General features: G+C 50.1%; 1 protein-coding gene and 1 long non-coding RNA gene across 2 annotated transcripts; one reads left to right on the top strand and one right to left on the bottom strand.

Moving 5' to 3' along the window:
• Positions 1-2,785: 2,785 nt before the first annotated feature.
• Positions 2,786-13,284, top strand: LOC132649089 (uncharacterized). Its single transcript, XR_009587520.1, has 3 exons — positions 2,786-2,906; positions 11,898-12,003; positions 12,968-13,284. It is a non-coding gene; the product is annotated as an uncharacterized LOC132649089 (long non-coding RNA).
• On the bottom strand, positions 8,871-9,375 carry LOC110559628 (NADH dehydrogenase [ubiquinone] iron-sulfur protein 6, mitochondrial). The gene has a single exon (XM_021655152.2). The coding sequence runs from the start codon at positions 9,363-9,365 to the stop codon at positions 9,015-9,017; it is 351 nt and encodes a 116-aa protein (XP_021510827.1). The 5' UTR covers positions 9,366-9,375; the 3' UTR covers positions 8,871-9,014.
• Positions 13,285-22,430: the final 9,146 nt, after the last annotated feature.

The raw sequence follows: 22,430 nt of genomic DNA, 5'->3' as shown, positions 1-22,430 counted from the left end.
TCACAGGCCTGTGCCACCATGCCAGGCTCCCTCTCTGTCTCTTAATGGGGGATGATAATACAAAGTCACATTGCAAAGGGCATGGGCAGAGGGAAGGGAATAACTGGTCACTTTTGCAATTAGTTTATCACAGACGTTCAAGGGAAGTTGGTAGAAGGGAGACTAGAAGAGTCCAAGAGATCTGAGGCCTGGTTGGGAGTGAATCTCAGTAGTGACTGGAAAGAGGAGAATAGCATTTGCCTGCATTCCAAGATAGGTGGCCCAGGGAAAGAGGATGACTTAGGGGATAGGGAGGAAACAGGTCTCCAAATCTAAAGCCTCTGGGTCAGTAAAGGGCTATAACCATTCACAAAACTAGAGCTGTCAGCAGGTGACTGCTGGACAAAAGACCTGTCTGATGGTTTCTGTGATTTGGAAACAAGCACCGGGAAGATGTGAGGCCCTGATGAAAGGCAGTTTAGGTGAGCTCTTGGGCCCTGAGGCCCCTAATGCCCCAGGCTGGCAGATCTTGTCCCCTCTTTCTTAGGCTTGTTGATTGCAGCAGGATAAGGGTAGGAATTCTAAGTTTGCAGTGAAGGTTTATGGGGCAGGGGAGGCGGGCATCTTGTAAATCATTTGGACTGCACATTTATTTATGAGTTTATGGTTTGGTTTTTAATTTAAGAGACATTAGTCACACAGAGGCGGGACTTAGGAGAGAACAGGGAAGGGGGAGGGGTCTGTTTGTGGGAGGGCTGTTGTTGGGAGTCAGGGACAAGGGGAGGACCCACGATGAAGATGTCTCAGCTTCAACAGAGTCCTTATAGTTTAGGGTGGAAGAAGGCTCAAGATGGCATCAGTGTCCAGGGCTGGGCTGTAGCTGGCTTCGGCCTCCTCAGGTGTTAGAGTCAGAGTTGGGGGGGGGGCAGGATTATGGTGGGAAACCAGCCTTCCTGGCTACAGGCTCCTGGGTGGTCTGTACTGACGTCACTGCAGTCCCCACCCCCCTCTTTCTTTGCTGCTCCGAAAAGTCCAGCAACATCATGGCTTCCAGATGTGGCTTCCAGATGTAGCCTGGAACATTTCCAGAAGGACCAAGGATGTAGAGGCAGCAACAGCTAAGCTCCTGGCCTCCACCCAGCTCTCTCTTCAGTGGCCCCCCCTCACCCCACCTTCTGTCACTAGGCCAGTATATCAGGGACCCAGAAGTCCCCCGGGGGATGGATAAATAAATACCAATTCCAAGGAAACCTGAGCTGGAAAGACACGTCTTTACTCATGGTGGAAAGAATTTACTTCTGGGGCGGCGGAGAACTCTTGGATGTTTCTGCTGTGAGCAGGCCTAGCCACTCCGAGAGCAGGAAGTGAGCTGTCTCCTGTGCTAAGGACCTGCCAGGGGACCCGGCACGCGGCCAGCTGCTGAGAGCCTCCCCTAAGGGGAGCAGCCTGGGCCCCTGTGTCTTACAGGGTTGAAGCCCCTGTTATGAGCAAAAGCCACGGGCCACCAAAACCAGGTGGGACGGCGGGGCGGCAGTTCTCTGAGGCCTGAGCAGGCGTGTCTCGAGCAGACACGTGCTTCTCTCGTGCTCTTGTTAAGATGCAGACTCTGACTGGGTACCTCCGGGATGGGGTCTTGGAAATCTTGGAATCTATAATAAAAGTTTTTAAAAATTACGTTAAAAACTGGGTGTATGTGCGCCCGTGCATGTATCATGTATGTGCAACGCTACAGTGAATGTGTGGTGTTCAGGCGACGATTTGTGGGAGTTGGTTCTCCCCTTTCACCATGCTTGGGTTTGAAAGCAGCTGGAGAGGGCTGGCCTGCGGAAGCCCTGGGTTTGATCTGCAGCACACACACACACACACACACACACACACACACACACACACACACAGAGTCAAGCCCATAAAAATGGCCACTGGTTATTGCTAGGAAAAATTAAAACCAAAAGCAGCCAGGAAGTATGTAAATGAGTAGGTGTGACTGTGTTCCAGAGAATTTTTTTTTAAACAAAATAGGCAGACAGTTGGGTTTAATTGTAGTTTGTTGACCTTTGGCCTTGAATGAGCACCATCGACATCCAATCATCTTCTGAAGTTGCAAGTAAAAACGTAGTATTTGAGTAAAAGACGTCAGAGGCAGAGGGCTGAGCAGACTGAGTGCGTGAAGGCTTGGGAGAATGGTGTGTTAGTCAGAGTTCCAGCAGGGAAACAAAAACCATCTCAACAGAGGCAATTAAGTGCAAGGAGTTATACTAAGGGTGACGAGGCACTGAAAAGTTAGCCAAGGGCAGCCTGGAAGTTACGACGGCTTGGAAGTTGTTGCTAATCCTTTGGAGATGGGTGCCGGTCAAGGAAGGACTGGGACCACAGAGCGGCTGGGTGCCATAAGACCCAACTTCAGTGCAAGTGCCTGGGGACATGTGCAATCTTCCTGCTCTTGCCCTTGTCTCTGCCACTTACTGCCCACCCCGCTGCGATCTGGTGAGGGCGAGTGGCGGCCAGCCCCTGCAGCGCCAGTTGAGCAGGGAAAAGCAAGCGGGCTTCGGCTCAGCTGTGCGCACGCTATCCGAATCGAGGTCTGGAATGTTAGATCACTGACTGGCAGAGGTAGGAGTGTGGAGCTGTTCTGGGCACAGGCTTAAGGTATCAGGTCTGAACAGTGTAGGGGGTAGGGAGGATGTCCCCTTCAGTCAGATGTGAAATAGACTTTATAACTGGCTTTGGCGAGTATCTGCCACGTAGGTAGTTTTGGTTTGTCTAAAAATAAAAAGTCAAAACCATTCTTAGCTCAGAAATCACACAAAACAAGCCACAGGCAGCAACAGCTGATCCGTGAGCTCGAGTTTGCCAAGCTGAATTTGAAATACTTACTTATTTGAGACAGGGTCTCTCTACGTTGCCCAGACTGGTCTTGAACTCCTGAGGTAAGCAAGCCCCCTGCCTCAGCTTCCCAAGCACCTGGGATGGCAGTTGCCTATCATTCCTTCTCAGTTTTACTTTTCTTGGGGTGGTGCTGGGGTTCAAACCCACTGCCTTGCTCAGCCTAGGCAAGCACTCTGCCACTAGACCATACCCCCCTAAGACCTGCCTAAGCACTGGAGTAGGCAGGGGACTGAGGGAGGAGCTCCAAAAGCTGGAATGGAGTTCTGCTGATTGTCCTCCTGGAGAGTAAGGGATGAGTCAGAGAGATAAAATGGGCTGGACAAAGATAACCACGTACGTCAGACATGACGCCTAAAGTAGATATAGGGGGGATCTCCAAGCAAACACATTAAACAGTCCTGCAGTGAGCTTCGAACTCCCAGTCAGTCCCTTGCTCAGAAAGGGAAGTCCCACCAGTCCAGGTGACATCTTCATTACAGACAGCCGCCCTCACCCTATCTCTGACCTCTCTTCAGGCAGAATGGGTGGAGGAACAGGTCTCCATGCTTTCCGGAAGTGAACAGTCAGCCGCCAGGCTGTCAGTGACTCGCTTACTGCTCGTTCGAGAATTCGGGAATCATACCTCTCTGTCCTCATTTTCAGGCCTTGGCTGCTGTTCTGGAGCAGCAGGAGAAGCCCTGCCAGAGGCTTCTCGTGTTTTTATCCTCCCTCCCTCCCTCCCTCCCTCCCTCCCTTCCTTCCTTCTTTCTTTTTCTATTTTTTTTTTTTTTTGGTTTTTCAAGACAGGGTTTTTCTTTGTAGCCTGGCAGTCCTGGAACTCACTCTACAGACCAGGCTGACCTTGAACTCATAGATCCGTCTCGTCTCTGCTGGGATTAAAGGCGTGTGCCACTTCTGCCTGGCCCTCTCATTTTCCCTTATGGGGTTTGGCAGCCTCTCTCCTAGCCCTGGGCTCTGACACCTGCTGGTAGCCCCAGCAACTGACCTGAACACAGGCTGCTTGTGTCTGACAGGGCTGGGTATCATCTTTATGAACCACTAGAAGCAGACACTCAAATAAGGCTCTAAGTGCTAGTTTTGTAAGATGGAGGAAAGAGCCCATACAGGGTGCCTTGCCAAGCCAGCTTTTATCGTGGATGACTTAAGAAACTGGACTGCACCAGGGTAATCTTGTTAGACAAAGGGTTTGCGCTATAGATGGAGGCTCATTCAAGGCGCCGTTCATCCTCTGGTTCTTCAAGCCTGCTTTGTAGCCTTCTGAAACTCAGGGGAAAAACCCTCCAAGTGGGGACTTGGAGATTTGTAAATAGAAGACAGCTGGGGCTCCCTGAAGTTATAAGGTACCAAAGAGATGGGGGCAGGGTATGGAACCTCTTCTAGATCTTTTTCATAGACAACACAGGAGGAAAGTGAGAAGCGAAACTGAGTTAGCCACTCGGGGTGGGTTTGTGATATATGGAGAGATGAAACTTGAAGTCTGTGGGTCCCGGGGCCTTTACTACGCATTAGACTGGCTGTGAGTCTTCTGGAATCTGCTCTTGCTGTCTTGTAGGTTGACTCTACTCACACTTGCCTCAGGTTTCCGATGTACTGCTAACCACCATCCAGTCACTACAGCTTCTCAGAGGCCAACAGGCGGGGGAGGGGAAGCCTGCAGCTTTTGAACCAGGGCAAGGACAACTGCTCCTGTCAGACTCATAGAGCCCAGACAGGAGGGTAATGAGGAGCCCAAGCAGAGCCGGGATCTTGGAGGTAGCCAGCTGGTTAAACAACCGGAGGAGGGTATGGTGGGCAAAAGCAGCGCTAATAGAGGGAGCATGGAGGACCCAGGATGCCGTGCAGGTCTGAGTTGTACCCCTCATCTAGCTTATTTGGGACCCGGACCAAACTATATAGCCGGATACAGACATCACAGGTCTCAGCACTGAAGGTTCTGTGTGTTCTGTATCAGGCACAAGCCACTCCACTGTTGTGAATTCAGAGCTCACTTCTGGGAGGCCTAGGATGCCCCACCCATTTTGCCAACTATTTTGGGGATTCATGAAGGATCAGCCTAAACCTCTCTCAGAATGCATAAGATTTTTTTCAAGAGAATTAGTGCAGCTTTTAGAAATTCTCCACTGGGATTTGAGATGAGTGGTAGAAGATGGCAGAGATCTCGGGAATCTAAGGCAGAGGGGGGCGGGGTAGATAGGTGGGGAGGAGAGCCCTGTCCTCCCAAATCCAGCTGGAGAGTCCCTTCCTTTTCACAGAAGCGTGGGAACCCAGTGGAGAACAGGCATTGCTAAAAATTCCCTTGACCAGACAGCAGAGCACTAATGCTCAAAATCAGATGCCAGAGGTTCCAGGTTCCAAACTCTGCTCACACCCTCTCCATTCTCCAGCTCGTGTTGGCTCCATCCCTGGCGAAGGTATGTCCCTGCCCTTTGCAATGTGACTTTGCCAACTGCCTCATCAAGGAGGTAGACTGTATCCACCCCTTGGATCTGGGCTAGGGCAGGGTGCACCGGAGAAACAGAACCAACAGGATTTGCAGGTGAACGAGAACTATTTTAAGCAACTGGCTCACAAAAATCATACACACACACACACACACACACACAATGTGCAAAATAAGCGGACCATCTGGAGACTAAGAAAGAGCTTCAAGTTCTGTCTGAAGACCTTCATTATACTGGAGAACCCCCTGTCGCTGGGGGAGAGGTAGGTCTTTATTGTATTCAGGCCGTCAGGTACACCAGAGAGGTTAATCTGTATGCTGCTGATTGCATATATATATATATAAGAAAATCCAGCTGAGACCAACTGCCCAGCCCTGACTGCTGGCCTGCATAACTAGGGGGCTAAATAGTTGTTGTCCTAGGCTTCTGTGTGTTGGGGGAATTGAAGTGCTAACTCATACAAGTTCAACTTCCATGGTGCCCCACGAGCCTGCCATGTTAGTTGTTTAAGAAGACACAGGCAAACAGGTTCTAATAAGGCTCTGTGTGTATATATGCATTGATGACACATGTGTAGGTCCGACTGGGATTTAAATATACCTCTGCCCAAGCTCATTCTAACTGGACAAGATCCCACAATCACGTGCCAGAGCAGAGGAAGGAACTAATGGCTGGCAGCCAGGAAATCTGTAATCTGTGGACTTGAGGACCAAAGGGATTGGTCCCTCCCAGAGCCTGCCGCTGTAAGCCTAGAGGAGTTTCGGGGATGATCACAGGATGTAGACTGGGCAAAGAACTTGGGAAGCAGCAAATGCAGGTCATATCCTGCTTCTGTTGCCACGGGGCCTGTGTCCTGGGCAAACTGTCTTCCCGCTCAGAGACGCAGTTTCTCCAAGGGCAGAGTTAGAGTCTGTGAGGCCTGAGTTGATGCTGGGAACTCCCCTCAGAATAAAAGCTGTGATTGAGGCTGGGTGTGGTCACACAGGTCCTAATCCCAGCACCGGGAGACTGAGGCACTTGGATCTCTGTGAGTTTGAGTCTAGCCTGGTTTATAGAGATTTCTGGGCCAGTCAAGGCTACAGAGTAAGATTCTGTTTCCAACAAACAACTGAACAGAACAAAACAACCTGTGGTTGGACAGGCCTTGCAAGCAGCTTAAGCTTTAGCAGTTTAGGTAAACTGGCTTTCTCATTAGAGGAGGGACACTGATACAGCAGACAGGAGCACCGGTGCAGTGGGGCAGGAGCACTGATGTATCAGGGCAAGAACACTGATGTAGGGGAACAGAGACACTGATACAGCAGGACTGTTTCAAGGGTCAGGTGAATCTGCTAAACAGAATATGGTTACAGTAGGAAGGCAGATCTGCATGGGGAAAAGGGAAATGTGGTAGCTGATGGGTATGTTCCTGGGAGAGAGATAAAGTAAGACAAGAAGAGAGTAGCGAAGGGTTAAGGAGGGGCTGTCCAGGTTCCAACCTGGTCCCATGAACCCTCAGTACCCCAGTCTTGCAGACAGGGGCTGTAGGCAGAAGCCAATTTCATGGGGATCTTTATGATCTTCTGGGGACAAAGCAAAGTTGACACAGAGTTTGGGAACAAAGCAGGAAGGTATGTTTTTTTCCAGAATAAGAGGCTGTGAGGAGCCTTCTGGGACAAATGACTTGCCAAAGCAGTGTTTAGGGGCGCCCAGAAGGGAAGAATGGAGCAGGCCAGGCTGGGATCCCAGCTGAACTCTAATGTTAGCTCAGTCTCATGAGGAACTTGAAAGTGTGAACAGGCCACATTGCTGTCCTCATTATACCCCTATCTCAATCAGTAACTTGTTAGGGATAAGTTGGGAAGGACAGCCTCCCAGGGTCATCTGTCAGCCTAGGGCAAGTCTCGGGAGAAAGGAAAGGCATTTGCAGCAACTTTACACACTCAGTTACAGCCCTCCTCTGTTTATGTAGGAGAAACAGACTTACTGTGGCCTGGGGTTGGTGACTTCAGGAAGATAAATGGCTCAGGCTAAACCGCCAGGGTCCTTGGTGTGGTGCCGCCTCTGCATGCCTTGTAAGACCTTGGTTTCCTAGGAGAGAACCTGTGCTGAGCCCATGTGAGACAAGTTGGGGACTTGTGAAAATAGCTGGGAGAAATTAAATGGCACTAGAGCACTTGCAGTCTGCAGAGGGAGCAAATGACTATGAAGCGTGTGTTTCCTCAGAAGGAAACATGGACATGGGTTGTCTCTGCCTAGGGGAGACAAAGGCAGGCCTGGGAAAGGGCTTTGTCAGCTCTGAAATGCAGGGTGACTTCCAAGGATGACTCTGCATGCAATCAGCATCAGCTGGGAAGCAGCTAGCTGTGCTGTGCGAGGACCAAAGGCTTACTCTGGTTAGGGCTGTGATTCACAAAAGAAGAGGAAGCTGGCCATTCATGCCATGTACCTGTAATCCCAGCGTTCAGGAGGCTGAGGACATTCAAGGCCAGTTTGAGATTTGCAGCCAGACTGTTTCAAAATGAGGAGAGAAGGAGTGGGAGAGGAGAGAGGAGTCAGTTAGGAAAGAATGCAGGCTGAATGTAGCCAGGGTCCTGCACCCAGGCAGTCAAGGAAATGTTATTTGCCTTTGGTGAAAAACAAAACAAAACAAAACAAAACAAAAACCAGCAATTACATATGCTGTGGAAAATGGTGCAACCACTTAGGAAAACTTTTGGGCAGTTTTTTACAAAGTTGAACTTATTAAATTAAGTTGATTTCATGAGGATATTTCTGATCTCCTGGGGAGATTGACACAGGGTTTGGAAACAACGTTGGAAGGTGTCTTCTTCCAGTGGTGAGGCTTCTGGAGCAAGTGACTTAGCAAAGAGTGTGATCTAGTTACCTCTTGAAGAGCCAGCCTGCCTCCATCTTAGGCTTAAAAGCCAGCTTATAGTAAAGACAAACTAGGCTCATTCCTGTTCATCATTAAACCTCTGTCTCTCAAGGATTAGGCTGTGCCCCACCTGTAACCTTAACTACAAATGGTTCTGTACCCAGTTTTCCAGGAATAGCAACCATCTCTTTGTTTCAAAAAGTTGTCTATAACCATCTTGTAGCCCTACCTTTGTTCCAGAAGGTTACACACCACTCATGACTTCCTGGTTATTACTGCCTGTTGTTATGACTACACTGTTTTTATGCCCACCTTGCAGTCATGATTTTGCTTCGGGAGACTGTGCAGGACTAACCTGTTCTGCTCCTTCCTGTTTTGCCCACCAAACCCCCCATTTTGAAACCCCTAGCCCTGAGCTATAAAAGCCTGGTCTTCCTCACATTCAATGCTGACCTCTCAGACCCTGCCTTACAGGGAGACAACCAGTGTACACAACAAAAAAAGCTTGCTTTAATTTGGTCATGATGATTTGGGTCCATGGTCTTTCTCCTCTTCTCTTTGAGGTTAACATTTACCTTCTTAGGGTTTCCCCTACCACATCAGCCCTCTTTTAGTCTGGGAGTCTTGTCCTCTCTCTTCCCAGGTTCTAGGGGATGGAGCAGGGAAGCAAGGCAAGTCCTTCAGTTCTTGAAAGCAGCCCATGCTTTTTTTTTTTTATTTTTTTATTTTTCCATGGTGGCAGCATCCTTTATTCATAACAAGGGACACCATTCACAGAGTGGTGAGCTCATACCAAAACACCTAACGTGGAGATGCTCCACAGGTGTCAGAGGACCAACACACAATCCACACTAGTGATGGTGCTGCTTGAATTGCAGGCCACAGTAGCCACAGGTGCCTGTTTTTGTTTCTTTGTCCAAGTTTATGTACACCTTGGGGTGGCCCAGGGCACCACCCCCTCCGTCGCAGGCTATGATCCGATGCTCCACCTCATTCACTGGCTGTTCTGCTATCAAATCAATGGCAAAGTTCTCATTCACCTCTTTCTGACGATCTACAAACCGAATCCTCCTGTAGTCTTTTTCATCATAAACCTGGCCGGTGTGCGTGATCTTCTCCCCGCTCGGCGACACTTGCACCCCGAACCCTCGTGCAGCCCTGGGGAGAGCTAGCAGCCGGCGGAAGGTCAGCGCCGCCGCCATCTTGCTGGTCCCATGCTTTATTCTGTAAAGGAGTTTGGATATGAATCTTAAGGATATGAACGAAGAAGGGCACTAGGACTTTAGAAGGGAATCCAAGGCTTGCTGGGCAATGCAAACTGCATGCAAATGAATCTACAAAAGAGAGCTGGGGACCTGGGTCCAGTGGATCTGGACAAACCAAAGTGTTTTTGTGCCAGTTTGCCCAGCCCTGGATCATCATGGCTCTCATGTAAGAAGAGGTGCCCTGGAATTTCTATGGAGGAGGAACTGGGAAGGCGCAGAGCTGCAGAGAGCCTCCGCATCAAACCCGGAAGCAGCACTCGGTGTGGCCGTTGGACGGTGGCCTTGACTGTTTTGTAACTGAGGTCCATCTGTGTGACAGCAGGAATTGAGTCCCTTTAACCCCGCTGCCCGGTCATTCGACTCTCCCTTCTGACTCCATCATCTGTAAGCTGATCCGGCTGTTCTTGTGCCTGGGCGATCTAGATTCTTTTTGTGAACCTGCCTGGCCTAAAGGTTACTCCAAAGCCTAATGCAGACCTCATTCTGGAAAGTAGTGCGGGATCTGCCAAACAAGTCGCCTGTTTCCCAGGGCTGACAGATCTGACACTGAACACATGGTTCCCCTGTCTTAGTTAGGGTTTCCATTGCTGAGACAAAAACACCATAAAGGCAAATGGCGGGTGGTGGACATTAGGCTTACCCTCTATAGCGCTGTTCATCATTAAAGGAAGTTGGGATAGGAAGTCAAACCAAACAGGGTGGTAACCTGGAGGCAGGAGCTAATGCAGAGGCCATAGACGGGTGCTGCTTACTGGTTTGCTTCCGCTGGCTTGCTCAGCAGGCTTTCTTACAGAACTCAAGACTACCAGCCCAGGGATGAAATGACCCAGAACGAGCTAGGCCCTTCTTCATCAATAACTAGTTAAAAAAAATACCTCACTGCTGGAGCTTATGGAGGCTTTTTCTCAATTAAGGTTCCTTCCTTTCAGATAACACTAGCTTGTAAGTCAAGTTGACGTTAAGACTAGCCATCACACTCCAAACCCAGTTCTTGCCATGAACCCAACCACAATAAACAGGTGGCCCCATCCAGCTAGACAAACCCAGAAGGCCGAGGCCTTCTTGGATAACATGCCCTTGTTTGATGTCTTCTTTATTTCAGTAACTCAGGCTGCTCTCCAACACCCAGCCTCTCAGTTCTTCCAGTTTGCCACTCAAGCTCCACTTCCCCACCCACTATGGTTCTATTGTAGATCCTGAGAGGGGAAGCAAGGCAGAACGGCCAGGCTCTGCAGAGATCTCAGGAGGCTGTGAGCACAATGAGAACAGACCCTGGGGAGACAGCCTCAGTGAGACAACTCATTTAACAGGGGCAACAAAGGTTACTTAAGCATTTGGGGGTAGGGGCTTTCGGGGTGAGTGTACATCATTGGCCAGGGCCAGGGCACTGGGGATGCCTCATTTGCATAAGGAGAATTTCAGGTGTTTGCCAGATACAGCCTTCTAAGGGGAGAGGAGGCTTAACGTGGCTACCTGAAAGCTGTGTGTGTGTGTGTGTGTGTGTGTGTGTGTGTGTGCAGGGCTGCGTGTGCCAGGACACCAGGCCCAGGGCAGGGGTAGAGATCCTAGTCCTGACTACCTCAGGTTGGGTACATCTCCACCCCACTCTTGCTCAGGCTGGCTTCCTGCAGTCTCACATATAGCTCTGTGACCCCATGCCACTCTCCACATAGAAGTCGGGGCTATTCATGTCCCTACTTCCATGTAGTAACAGAGCGTGTGGCACTGGGGAAGTTGTTGCTTCTGTGTCTGAGGGTCAACAAAGGAGTTGGCTGAGAGACTCGTCAATGAAGACACAGACTAGTTTCTTGAGTCTCTAGAAAGTGCCTGGAATGGGGAATTCAGATTACTTTCTGCTGAACCTGGCACCTGAGCAAGATCTTAGCTGGAGCACACTTTCAGCGAGTGCCAGGATGACTGGTTCCTTTAGCAGGTCAGGCTCATTACGGTGGTACCAAGCACCATCAGGAGAACCCAAAAGTTGCCATTCATCCCCCCAAGCCATCTGCTTGGCAGGAGTCAATGAGGTCGCCCTGAGTCAGGCATAGGTGCCATTCTACCTCTAAGATATCTGGGCACAGGGAGACCACATGGAGTAGATGAGCAATTTAGCCACTGCTGAAGTTGGGCCAGCCTAGTGCTCATACCAGCCCCTTTGCTGCTAATTCCTTTAGAGCCTTTTCAGTCTTCATATATAGTGGGAAAAAGGAATTGTCTTCCTCCTTGAAGACATGAGAAACAGATCCAGAAGCTCCGGCTGGAGACCGGTCATTGTCCTCTGGAGTACAGCTCCTACGTCTTCCACATCTTCAGGGAGGTGCTTGGGGTTCCACAGCTTGGACATTATCCACACCATGTTCTTCCTCAGGGCCTGTCCAGTCCCAGGGAAGACAACACCATCGGTGTGGTGGTAGCCGACATGAAGGCATATTTAATAGCTGTGTTTATAGGCCAGGCTCTTTCTTCCAGGTTCCCAGAGCATCATTGTCCTGGGGTGCAGGAGGACACGAGTGAGCACACGCCTATGGAGGTCAGAGGGGCCTCTCCTCAGCCACTTTCCACGTTATATGTGGAGGTAGGTCTAACTCACTGATTTGGCCTGTCTAGCTGGCCTCTTATTTCCCCCCCTGAATGCTAGGGATTATGGCATGTGACTCTACGCTTGGTTTTCGGGTTTTTGTTTGTTTGTTTAAGACAAAGTCTGCTGCCTAGCCTAGAATGGCTTGCTAGTCACACTTGCTCGACTTGCTGCCCAGCCTCCTGATTGCCAGGGTTATAGACATGCACCACCACAGCTGGCTTGGAGGGAAGGCGCTGTTCTAATGTGCTTACTGAATGATCCTTTTATCTAGCAAAACATCTGGCACATGGCGGGTGCTCTGCAAACACTGAATAAGTGACAGCTACAGTGGGGTAGGCAGGGCAGCCTGAGGCCATGGTTAGGGGGACATGAAGGTCAGGTCTTCAGATCAGGCTATGAGGGCCACCAGTCTTGGTAGTTAAGCTTGGTTGAGTTAGCTGAAGGCATTGTGGCCCTCTCAACCCAAGGATCCCTTCCTGAACAGAGAGAACAGCCCTTGGCTGAGATCCCCAGAGCAAACTCAGTCAGGACCAGGCTGTTTTCTTTGAAGGGGAGGAGTGTGCAGGTGCCTGATCCTAGATTCAAGGGTGCCCCCTTGTGGCAACTGCAGCCTCTGCAGCTCACTGTTGTGACATCTTAGACTCATCAGGTCTACGCAGGACGCCAGGGCCTGAGGGCTCACACCACACTCTGCCTGGTCCTCTTTTCTTCCCTTTCTTTCTCCTTCCTATGGGGAGAGAGAGATGGGGAGGGAGAGATGAGCTGTGTGTCTCTCCACCTTCCGTGGCGGTTTGCCGGGTTCCCAGATCCCTGATCTCCAGGGCTGCTTTCTCTGTGCAGGACAGATTCTAAAAGCACCAGTCATGGAATAGCCTCCCTTGGGCTGCCTTGACATGACCCCACTCTCTTGTCCCCTCTCTCCTGGATGCTGTTTACCAGACTGTGGATCCTTTCACAGGGATCAGCTACCTGCTGGATTCAGTTGTGTGCCCGTGCCGGAAGTTCTGCCCTTCCCGGTGGCCTTTGAAGAGGAAGCGAGCTCTACCACTTTGCCACCACCGCCTCAACTCCTTCCGAAAGATTGCAAGCTCCTCAGCTAGCTTTCCTCAGGACGTCCCCTTAGACAACGTTTCTTGGGGCGGCTGTAGATGGTGCTGGCGTATATTCCTGGGGAAGATGTCATCACCTGAGAGGGCTGGATACAGATCGGGATTGGTGGAGGAGACCTGAAAATAAAAGGAGGCGTGACTGTCTGGAAAAGAACTGCTCTTTCATCAGCACTGAGGAGCCACAGTCTGTGGAAGTGGGGGCTGCGCTCACACGGCGGGGCTGCGTGGTTTTAGAGGATGGAAAAGGGGAACTGTGGGGATGGGAGATTCCATCTGCAGACCAGCTCCCCGTGGTCTGGGAGTGGCAGGTCCTCCAGGGTTTGGGGTGTGGATCTCCTTGCCAGAAGCTCCCACAGCTGTTACCAGTCAAGTCATTGCTGTCCAGCGTCTCTCAGCCCACCTAAGACTTTCAGGTCATGAACCCGTCATCAGGTGCTTTAGATTGTGGGCCAGTGACGAGGATTTATTGCCCACATGATCTGGCCACAATGACAGAAGGCCCACCTCACTGTACGCTCCTTCCCTCTCTCCCCCATGTGGTCCATGTGCTCGTCTTGTCCTGTTTGACTCTAGGAAAGAGCTTCTCCCCTCCCCACCCCCAACAGAATATTTTTATTATTTGGGAATTTCTTACAATGCACCTTGACCACACTCACTTCTCGTTCCTCCCAGGTTCATCCTCACACCCTTGCATCCCCCTACCTCCCCCCAAAAAAACCCCCACCAAGTCCAATTTGTAGTCCATATACTCATTGGAGCATGGTCAAACTTCCCGCAGCCAGTCCCTTAAAGAAAACTGAGTCCTTCCCCACTCCGCCCCCCACCCCCCCGCCAGAAGCCATCGACTGTGAAGAACTACACTTGAGCATCTTTACAATAGTTTTTTAAGGACTCTCTTTAATAGCTTCCTGTCTGGACCATTTCTTTTTGTGGGAGGAGGGAGTGGAGGGGGAGGTTGTCACAGAAACCTTCAATGTCTCTCATTCTTAGCTATGAGCCTGCAGTCATTGACAACTCTGAAAAAGAAGCTTCCTTGCCCGTAGCAGCAGGCTGCAGCACCAAAAGTGGACTTCCACATGGTTTCTGCCGTGGCTGGGATCATGGACATCGACGTGGCCTCCGGTGGCAGCACAGACCACAGACATCAACACGGCTTGTGGTGGGAGCACAGATTACAGACATCAGCATGGCCTCCAGCTCAGCGTGAGCCGTGGACGTCTTTTGAGGAGACTCAATCCGGAAAATGAACCATTCTTCCTCTGACATATCTTGTTGCTCAGAGTCGGGGGTGTGTGCAGTTGGGCATCCAGTCTGGGGGCAGGACCCACGTGAGCTCCAGGCTGCTGTACCTCACCCCACCCTCAGCACTGGCCACCTTGCCTGCCTGTACCCTGCGCGTGACCTGCCTATCCTGGAACTCGCTCTGTAGACCAGGCTGGCCTCAAACTCACAGAGATCTGCCTGACTCTGCTTCCCAAGTGCTGGGATCAAAGGTGTGCACCACCGTTGCCAACACCGACGCCACCACCTTTGAAAGAGAGGTTCTTCTCTTTTCTTCTCTTTTCTTTTCTTTCTTTTTAAAGATTTATTCATTATTTATACAGCATTCTGCCTGCACACCAGAAGAGGGCAGATCTCACTATAGATGGTTATGAGCCGCCATATGGTTGCTGGGAATTGAACTCAGGACCTCTGGAAGAACATTGAGTGTTCTTAACCTCTCAGCCATCTCTTCAGATCTGAAAGAGAGGTTCTTAACAGAAAGAGAAAGTGGTATCTCTACTTTATCTCTTGCCTGCCAAGGAAAGATTGTCAGCAGAGGTGTCCGAGTTGTCTGCCAGAGGACAGCATTTCACTGTCTTCTGGGCTTTGTTTATAGGAGGCAAAACAAAGTGGTCTGTCCTTAGCCTGGCATCGTTGGTCTTCATTGCCTGGGAGTCTTGGGTTTGGTGGGAAAAGATGATTTTTGCTTCTGGGGGACTCCTATGAGCATTCCACAAGGTCCAGCATTGAGTATGGACGGCCTGCTAATAATTACTTTCATACAGCTGAGACCCAAGTGCCTGGGTGAAGGTCTTAAGGGAGGATTCACTGCTTCAGAGGGTCTTGGGGCAGACCATGATGGCATCGGGAACACACAACAGATGGGGTTCTTCAGCTCTCGGTGTTCGGGAAGCAGAGAGAACACAGGAAGCAGGGCCCAGGGCAAGAGGCAGACACGTGCCCAGTCATGCCTCACCCATTAACGCTTCTAGGGCCTACTAAACAGCTCTACCATCTGGGCACCCAGGGTGCCAATGCGTGAGTTTGTGGGAGGACATTTCACATTCAAACCCTAGCATATGGAGGGGAGGGAAGTCCTTTCAGAGGGAGGAGAAGGGGGAACCTTAAACCACAGAGGCTCAAAGGGCACCGGTGAGGCTGTGAGAGTGGAAGAAAGGAGTATGGGACCTCTCAGATGCTCTGTGCTGGGACCTGGTCTCTTCCTAGACTGGGCACCCAGGCACTGGGAGGTAAGCAGAGCAAATTCCAAAGACCTGGAACAGGGGCTGATGCTGGGTCTGGGGCTCTGAAAAGCAGGCTTCTGAGGCACAGCAAGGCCAGAAGAAACTAGCTTGGGGGACAGCTGGCATGCCCAGGAGAAAGCAATAAGCAGACAGAACAAGGGTACTGCAGCCAGGCCTGGCATAGCGAAGGACTCTCTTCTTGTCAGAGAGCGGCAAGACGTTCAAGTAGTGAGGGCTCTGGAAGGTTGGTCAGGGTGGTCCTGTTGCTAGAACGTGTGGTTCGCACTGCCTGCCACTCCACTGAAGCCCGGGAGGCAGAAGGAAGCGCCCTCAGGAGAAAGGGGGCCTTTCTGTCTCAAACCTCCATCTTCAAAGTTGGGGAGAGTGAAGGGCTTTTTCTGGGGCGCATGTGGGCGAGCACGGCAAACGGAGGGAAATCCCTAGGCTGGCCAGCCCCTTTGCTCTCCTCCGACCTTGATCTGGGTGGGAGAGCTCCTGCGGCAGCATTGGCATTTCTTCTTATTTATTTAGATCATCTTCACTCTCTGGCCTGTCCTCCACTGTGGGTACTCAGTTTCTGCTTTTGCCTCCTCACTTCCTAATTTTTTTTTTTTAATGCTTGCTAAAATAAAAGAGAGAAAATATATATATTTAAGTTTTAGGAGTTCTAATTTGTCCTGAAGTCACTGAAGCAAAAAACCATGGTAATAATGTTTTGTTTACAAGTCTCAATGCAAAATCAAAACAATCAAATAAACAACTATGTGTAGGAGACAGTGGTTCGGAATCCAAGATGACACGATATAACTCACAGATGGTCATCTATTGGTTGCCTCTTTTTTTTTTTAAAGATGAACATGAGGAGAGAAAGGGGGTTACAGAGAACATCATGTGAAAAAAAGATGTTATTCAAGGTTGGGGACGGAGTAGGAGAGGAGTGCCTTCAAAGCCACACTGCAAAGAAAGAAAAAGTGGGGGCATTTTGCCATCGGCCTAGTGCAAGAAGCCCGTGAAAGGCAGAAATCTGTGACTCCAACTATTCCTTTTCTTGGAGAACTGTCTGAAGACCTCCTTCTGCCTCCTATAAATAAAAAACCCAAGCCCCCAAGGTAGGTGTAGAAGTGCAAGCCTAGGCAGAGACTGTAGAGCTCTGGGTGGGAGGCCATCAGTGAGACCCTGTCTAACACACACACACACACACACACACACACACACACACACACACACACCTCAAATATATCCTACATTACCAAGTCAATTTGGTTTCACCCAAAAGATGCTCTCCCCACTGCTACCACCTCGTCCCATGTGCTCCACAGGATCTGTCAATCTGACAGCTCACGTCTAGGCAGTGGCGTCCTAATCTCTGAGGTACATGAAAGCACCCTTCAAACACACTCGTGTAAGCAGGCCAAAAAGGATGCGCCGATGGTAAAGGCAGAAACCACTGAAAAGGTCTGCGTTAGCAGGTGGATGACTGGATAACTAACCCTAGGAGTCACACAGGGCCCATGGGCAGCTGAGTGCGTAGTTGGGCACATTGGCCAAAGTATGCTACTGTGTGTGTGTGTGTGTGTGTGTGTGTGCGCGCGCGCGTGTGTGCGCGCGCGCTGCCCGGACTGGAGAGAACACTCAGCGGTCCCTGCTTCCTTGCAGAGCTCAGTAACGATTCAAACACCCAAGTGGGAGCATCTGCCTCAATAAGCTCTAGTTTTGGAAGTAACTTTTTTAAAAAAAAATGTCATTTAGTTTCTGTGCTGACTCCGCCAGAGCGCCATTCCTATGAGGGGAAGACACCATGCAGAAGTCCTAACCTTGCCTGTGGTTATCAGTTCCCGAGGCTGCTTTGCCTGGGGTACCGCAGGGATCACCTTTTCTCCAGGAGTCCTGAGGCCTCCTGCATGCTAGGCAGGCACTCAACCACTGACTATCCCCTCTCTTTTTATTTATTTATTCATTTATTTATTATAATTGATTTAATATTTTATTTTATATGCATTAGTGTAAAGGTGTCAGATCCCTTGGAAACACCATTACAGACAGCTGTGAGCTGCCATGTGGATGTTGGGAATTGAACCTGGGTCCTTTGGAAGAGCAGCTAGTGCTCTTAACCACTGAGCCATCTCTCCAGCTCCCTGGGAAAGTAATTCTTATATATAGTTAGTGGGAATACAAATAGAAATCAGGAGTTCCAAAAGCAAAAACAAAACAAAACAAAACAAAACAAAAACAAAAACCCCTCCAGACTACCATAGGACCTAGATGTACCATTTCTGGGTGTGTACCCCAAAGAATCAAGGTCAGTCTGCAGCACAGATGTCTGCACACTAATGAGGCACTATTCACAGGACGAGGTTCCGGAGGCGACCTGGGGCATGTGGTGATATACACAGTGAGTTCTGCTGAGCTGTAAAGAACAAGACAGGGCCAGGGAGATGGCTCGGCAGGAGAGAGCGTTTGCCGTGGAAGCCCAACAAATGGAGTTCCACGCCTGGATCACACTTGGAAGGACAGAACTGACCCCTCAGCGTTGTCTTCTGACCTCCGCAGCACAGCCTGTGTGAGGTTGCACACTCTCTCACACACAATAATAGGAATATGTAAAAAGGGCAACGTAATGCCCTTTTCAAGAAAACGGATGGAACCGGTTCTTTATGTTAGGTGAAAGCCAGACTCAGAAAGACACATGGCAAGCTTGCTCTCAAACAGGAGGCTGAGCAGGGGGAAGGACAAAGAGGCCTTCAAGGATGTGAGTGGCGGGGGAAGGGGAAAGGGGGGAGAGAGGGTAACAGAGAGCCTATGTTCAGAGCGGGTTATGTGTATAGGAAAAAAAAAGTCACAGTACAGCCCATTGCTTTGTACAATTAATATCCATTATTTTAAAGAAGGAGAGATGATAGCCTCTTTTTTGGTTAAAGTGATAAGATGGTGAGAATGTGACCTTTGGCTTTTTGCAAAGCCATAAAAAGAACGTCTGGGTCTCTGGGGGAAAAGAAATCAGTCAAAAGCCAAATGATGGTAGTGTTAAACAGAGGTTACGCCAGCATTCAGGAAGCTGGGGCCCGGGGACTGGGAGTTCTGGGCCGCACAGCAAGTCTGGGCTGCCTCTCAGAAACCGCACCGCACTTGGCAAGGAGCCGCTGACGTGAAGATCGCTGGGCCCGTGCAGGAGTGGGTGGGAGAATCCGTGCTGCACGAGCTTCCGGACTGTCCCAGCTGCCCGAACATCCCTCTCCGGGGTCTTGGTCCCTGAGTGTAGGCATCCTGTGTCCTGACCCAGGGAAGAGCGGGAGAGAAGCTGAAGAAGGATACCCTGGATGCCCAAGGAACTGATCGGCTCCGGTGTCTGCTCCAGGCTCCAGCCTTCCTTGCTCAGAAAATCACTTCCTCACCTGCTGGGCTATGCTCCACGCCAGAAGCCCGCAGCCAGTGGACTGACTGCTAGTAGGCCCGCCGGGTGCGTCTGGTAGGAGCGGCTGTCCCGGGTGTCTGTGCGGTCAGACTGAAACTAAATTCTACTGAAATCACGATGAGGAGCAGGGTGCCGGAGTCCTTGCTCCGCAGAGGCGAGGGGGCTCGGAGGGGGCATGTACTCGGGCCTCCTTTTCCTTTGGGCACCATTCACACACTCAAGCCCGGAGCATGGGCTCAGCTGCGCTCTGCCCACGTGTAAGGGTCAGAGCAAGCAACACCGGATATGGTTCTTCTGCCCCTAGTGGTTTTGCCCTAGAGGCTTGTTGAGAGCCCCACGGCCTCTTTAAATAAAGGGACTCAGGAAAGGTGGGAGAAGACATCAGGCTAGTAATTGAAAGATGACGAGCTGGAGGCGCTTTCTGAGCTGAGGGGAGGAATGCATCCGTAAGTAGGTTCTGAGGGCCAGGCTGGGAAGCCGGAGTGACAGGGCTGGTTTTTCTGTGGGGCTGGGTCAACATCGCAGCCTTGGCAAGCCGAGATTAGCATTGGAGCAGACCCTATAACCTGGGGTCAGGGCTAACTGCAGGGCAATTACAGGCCTGAGAGAACCCTGGCACCTCAGGCCACATGAGTCTTTTTGCCTATTGCATTGTCGTCATACTGCACGTTCCATTTTATCTTTTAGAATTAACCTTTGGGTCAGCATAAATAGTAACAGGTTTCACTGTGGCATTTTGCACTACGGTCTCATCCATTCCCCTCCATCCCCTCACCCCCACTGGCTGGCTGGCCTCCTTTACTTATGGGCCCTCTTTTGCATTGTCATCACATTACCTTCTGTTTCCCCGCCTTCTTAAATGTCTCTTTTCTCTCCTGACCACCTTTGTAGTTTCATCAAACACACACACACACACCACAATTTGTTTAAGTTTAGATTATGTTTTTTTAACAACACCAGGATTTCTCCCCTCCCTGTCCCCCCCCCCCCCGTCTCAATTTTTGAGACAGGGTCTCACTATGTAACTCTGGCTGCCCTGGAACTCACAGTGTAGACCAGGCTGGCCTCGAACTCAGAGTTCCAAGTGCTGAGGTTAAAGGCCTGTGCCACCAGCACGACCCACCGACTTTCTTTCAGACGTCATGATTTCCTTTGTATGCGTTTTAATACATAACTTTAATTTAGTCTTTTATTGCCTTTCTTGTGGGTACCACAGCCCTCTCCCACCGACTGTCTGCTTCCAAGCTGTGCCTTGCAACTTGAAGTCTCCGACCCACAGAGTCTGGAGGTGACACTGAAAACCGTGTGAACATTTTCACAGCACTTACAGGCCCAGCCCCACACCCCCAGCCCTTCACCGTCTGTCACCTTCCTGATCCTCCAGCCTCACCCGGTGCGTGTCCCTTCCCTCCCTATTCCACCTTCTCTTTTTGTTTCCTTGAGCAGCCAAACCCTTGCTTGCAATGATGAGGATGCCAGGAGCATTTGACTTGTTCTGGGGGGCCCCCTTTCTCCTTGCTCACCTCCGTCTTTCACATTTGGGAACCCGACGAGCATAACCAGAAAGGAGGCTCCTCTGCCTCCCAGCGGACCTCCTGAGAACCTTTGTGATTTTGCATTTTCTACCTTGTGCCCCCCCTCCATTATTTCACAGTAGAGGCTAGTTGTGATGATCTATTTTCCTTCTATTTCTTTTCTTCATTTACCATAGTTCTAAGTTTAATCTTGTTTATATGTTCCCTCTGCATCTCCCTAGAATATGGGTCTCTTCACAGAGTTCTGTATGAGATGTCTTCCAAAGGCCCTTGTGTTAAACGCTTGGTTCTAAAAGCATCGGACCTTTGGGAGGTTGGACCTGAGTGAAAGAAATTAGGTCACCGGGGACATGCCCTGGTAGGGGGTTTAAGACTCTGACCTTCCTGTTTCTATTTCCTGGATGCCATGTAATAAACAAGCCTCATCTAGGATGTCCTCCTGCATTGACGCACTGAACTGACTCACCCAAAGCAGCAGAGTTAAGCAACCGTGGACTGAAATTGCCCGAGTCATGAAACAAAAAACCGATTTCTTCCTTTTGAGTGATTTCTCTCAGGTATTGGTTATTGAAGCAGAGGGCTGACTAACAGACTTGCTGAAGGCAATATTCATAGTTGTAACCTGTGACGTCTGAAGTATGAGTTATTCCTCTAGCTGGTTTGTTTCAGTTAGGAGTATATTTAGCTGCAAGCCACAGAAACAGCTGATGTGATGGGAATGAAAAACACAAGGTTGCTTTTTTGCTGCCTGAAGGAACCCAGCAGTTAACAACTGCCGGCCTGTGGTTTTAGGGAGGGCCGCAGTGCCTTCAGGCTGCCAGCTTATCTCCATGTTTCTGTTTCATTATCCTGGTACGTTGATGTTTTTCTCCACATTTGTTTTCTCATGGCCATAGCATCACTACTCCAGATACAGGCATTATGTCCACAGGAAAACTGGAGAAGCAAAGAAGAGTGCTGTCCATCCTGTCTTCTCCAGGAGAAAGAAGTTTCTCAGGAGTTGCTTAAGGCACTTCCCCTTGTGCCTTATCAAGAATTGTGCCAGTGGTTTTGGCGTCAAAGGCGGTTGGAGAAAGGACCCTGTAAAAAAACGTGAGTTGGGGGACTGGAGAGATGGCTCAGAGGTTAAGAACACTGGCTGCTCTTCCAGAGGAATTGAATTCAATTCCCAGCCAGCACATGGGGCTCATAACCTGATTTCAATTCCCAGCAACCATATGGTGGCTCACAACCATCTATAGTGCCAGCACCTTCCACATCAATCTTTAATTAAGAGAATTCTGAGAGGGCGGGTGATGGTGGCACACGACTTTAATCCCAGCACTTGGGAGGCAGAGGCAGGTGATCTCTGGGTTTGAGGCCAGCCTGGGCTACAGAATGAGTTCCAGGACAGCCAGGATTATGAAGACAAAACCTTGAAAAACAAAAACAATCAAAAAAGAAGACCCCGCAGATTTGCCGGAGGGCCAGCTGATGGAGGCAGTTTCTCAGTGAGGATTTGTGACAAGCTGATAGGAACCAATCAACTCTGCTCGTCTCCAAAGACGTTCGTGAGGCTGCGAAGGCTCAGAGAGGACTATTATTTTAGAGGATACTCCCATAAAGTTCTTTTAGTTAGGGTCAGAAAGGCCTGTATTGGGCGTGGGCAGATATCAAAACGTATTGTTTCCTGAGCTGAGCCAGCTGAGTACAATCTAATGGGTAGCTTTTCCCTGTGTGCCTGCCGTCTTCATTAGGCCCTGGGAAGGGGGAGCCTGGTTCTGGCTGTTGGGTCATTACAGAGATAGAGCTGATAGTCCGCTGTAACCTTCCTGAATGGTGGACTTTATTTATTTTATTCATTTATGAAGACACAAAT

Source organism: Meriones unguiculatus, chromosome 18 (assembly GCF_030254825.1).
Source record: "Meriones unguiculatus strain TT.TT164.6M chromosome 18, Bangor_MerUng_6.1, whole genome shotgun sequence".
Lineage (NCBI taxonomy): Eukaryota > Metazoa > Chordata > Mammalia > Rodentia > Muridae > Meriones > Meriones unguiculatus.
Note: the sequence above shows the minus strand (reverse complement) of the source record. Positions and strands in the feature narration are given on the sequence as shown.

Coding starts and splice junctions, on each gene's coding strand:
- LOC110559628 (XM_021655152.2), bottom strand. CDS start 9,365: ATGGCGGCGGCGCTGACCTTCCGCCGGCTGCTAGCTCTCCCCAGGGCT.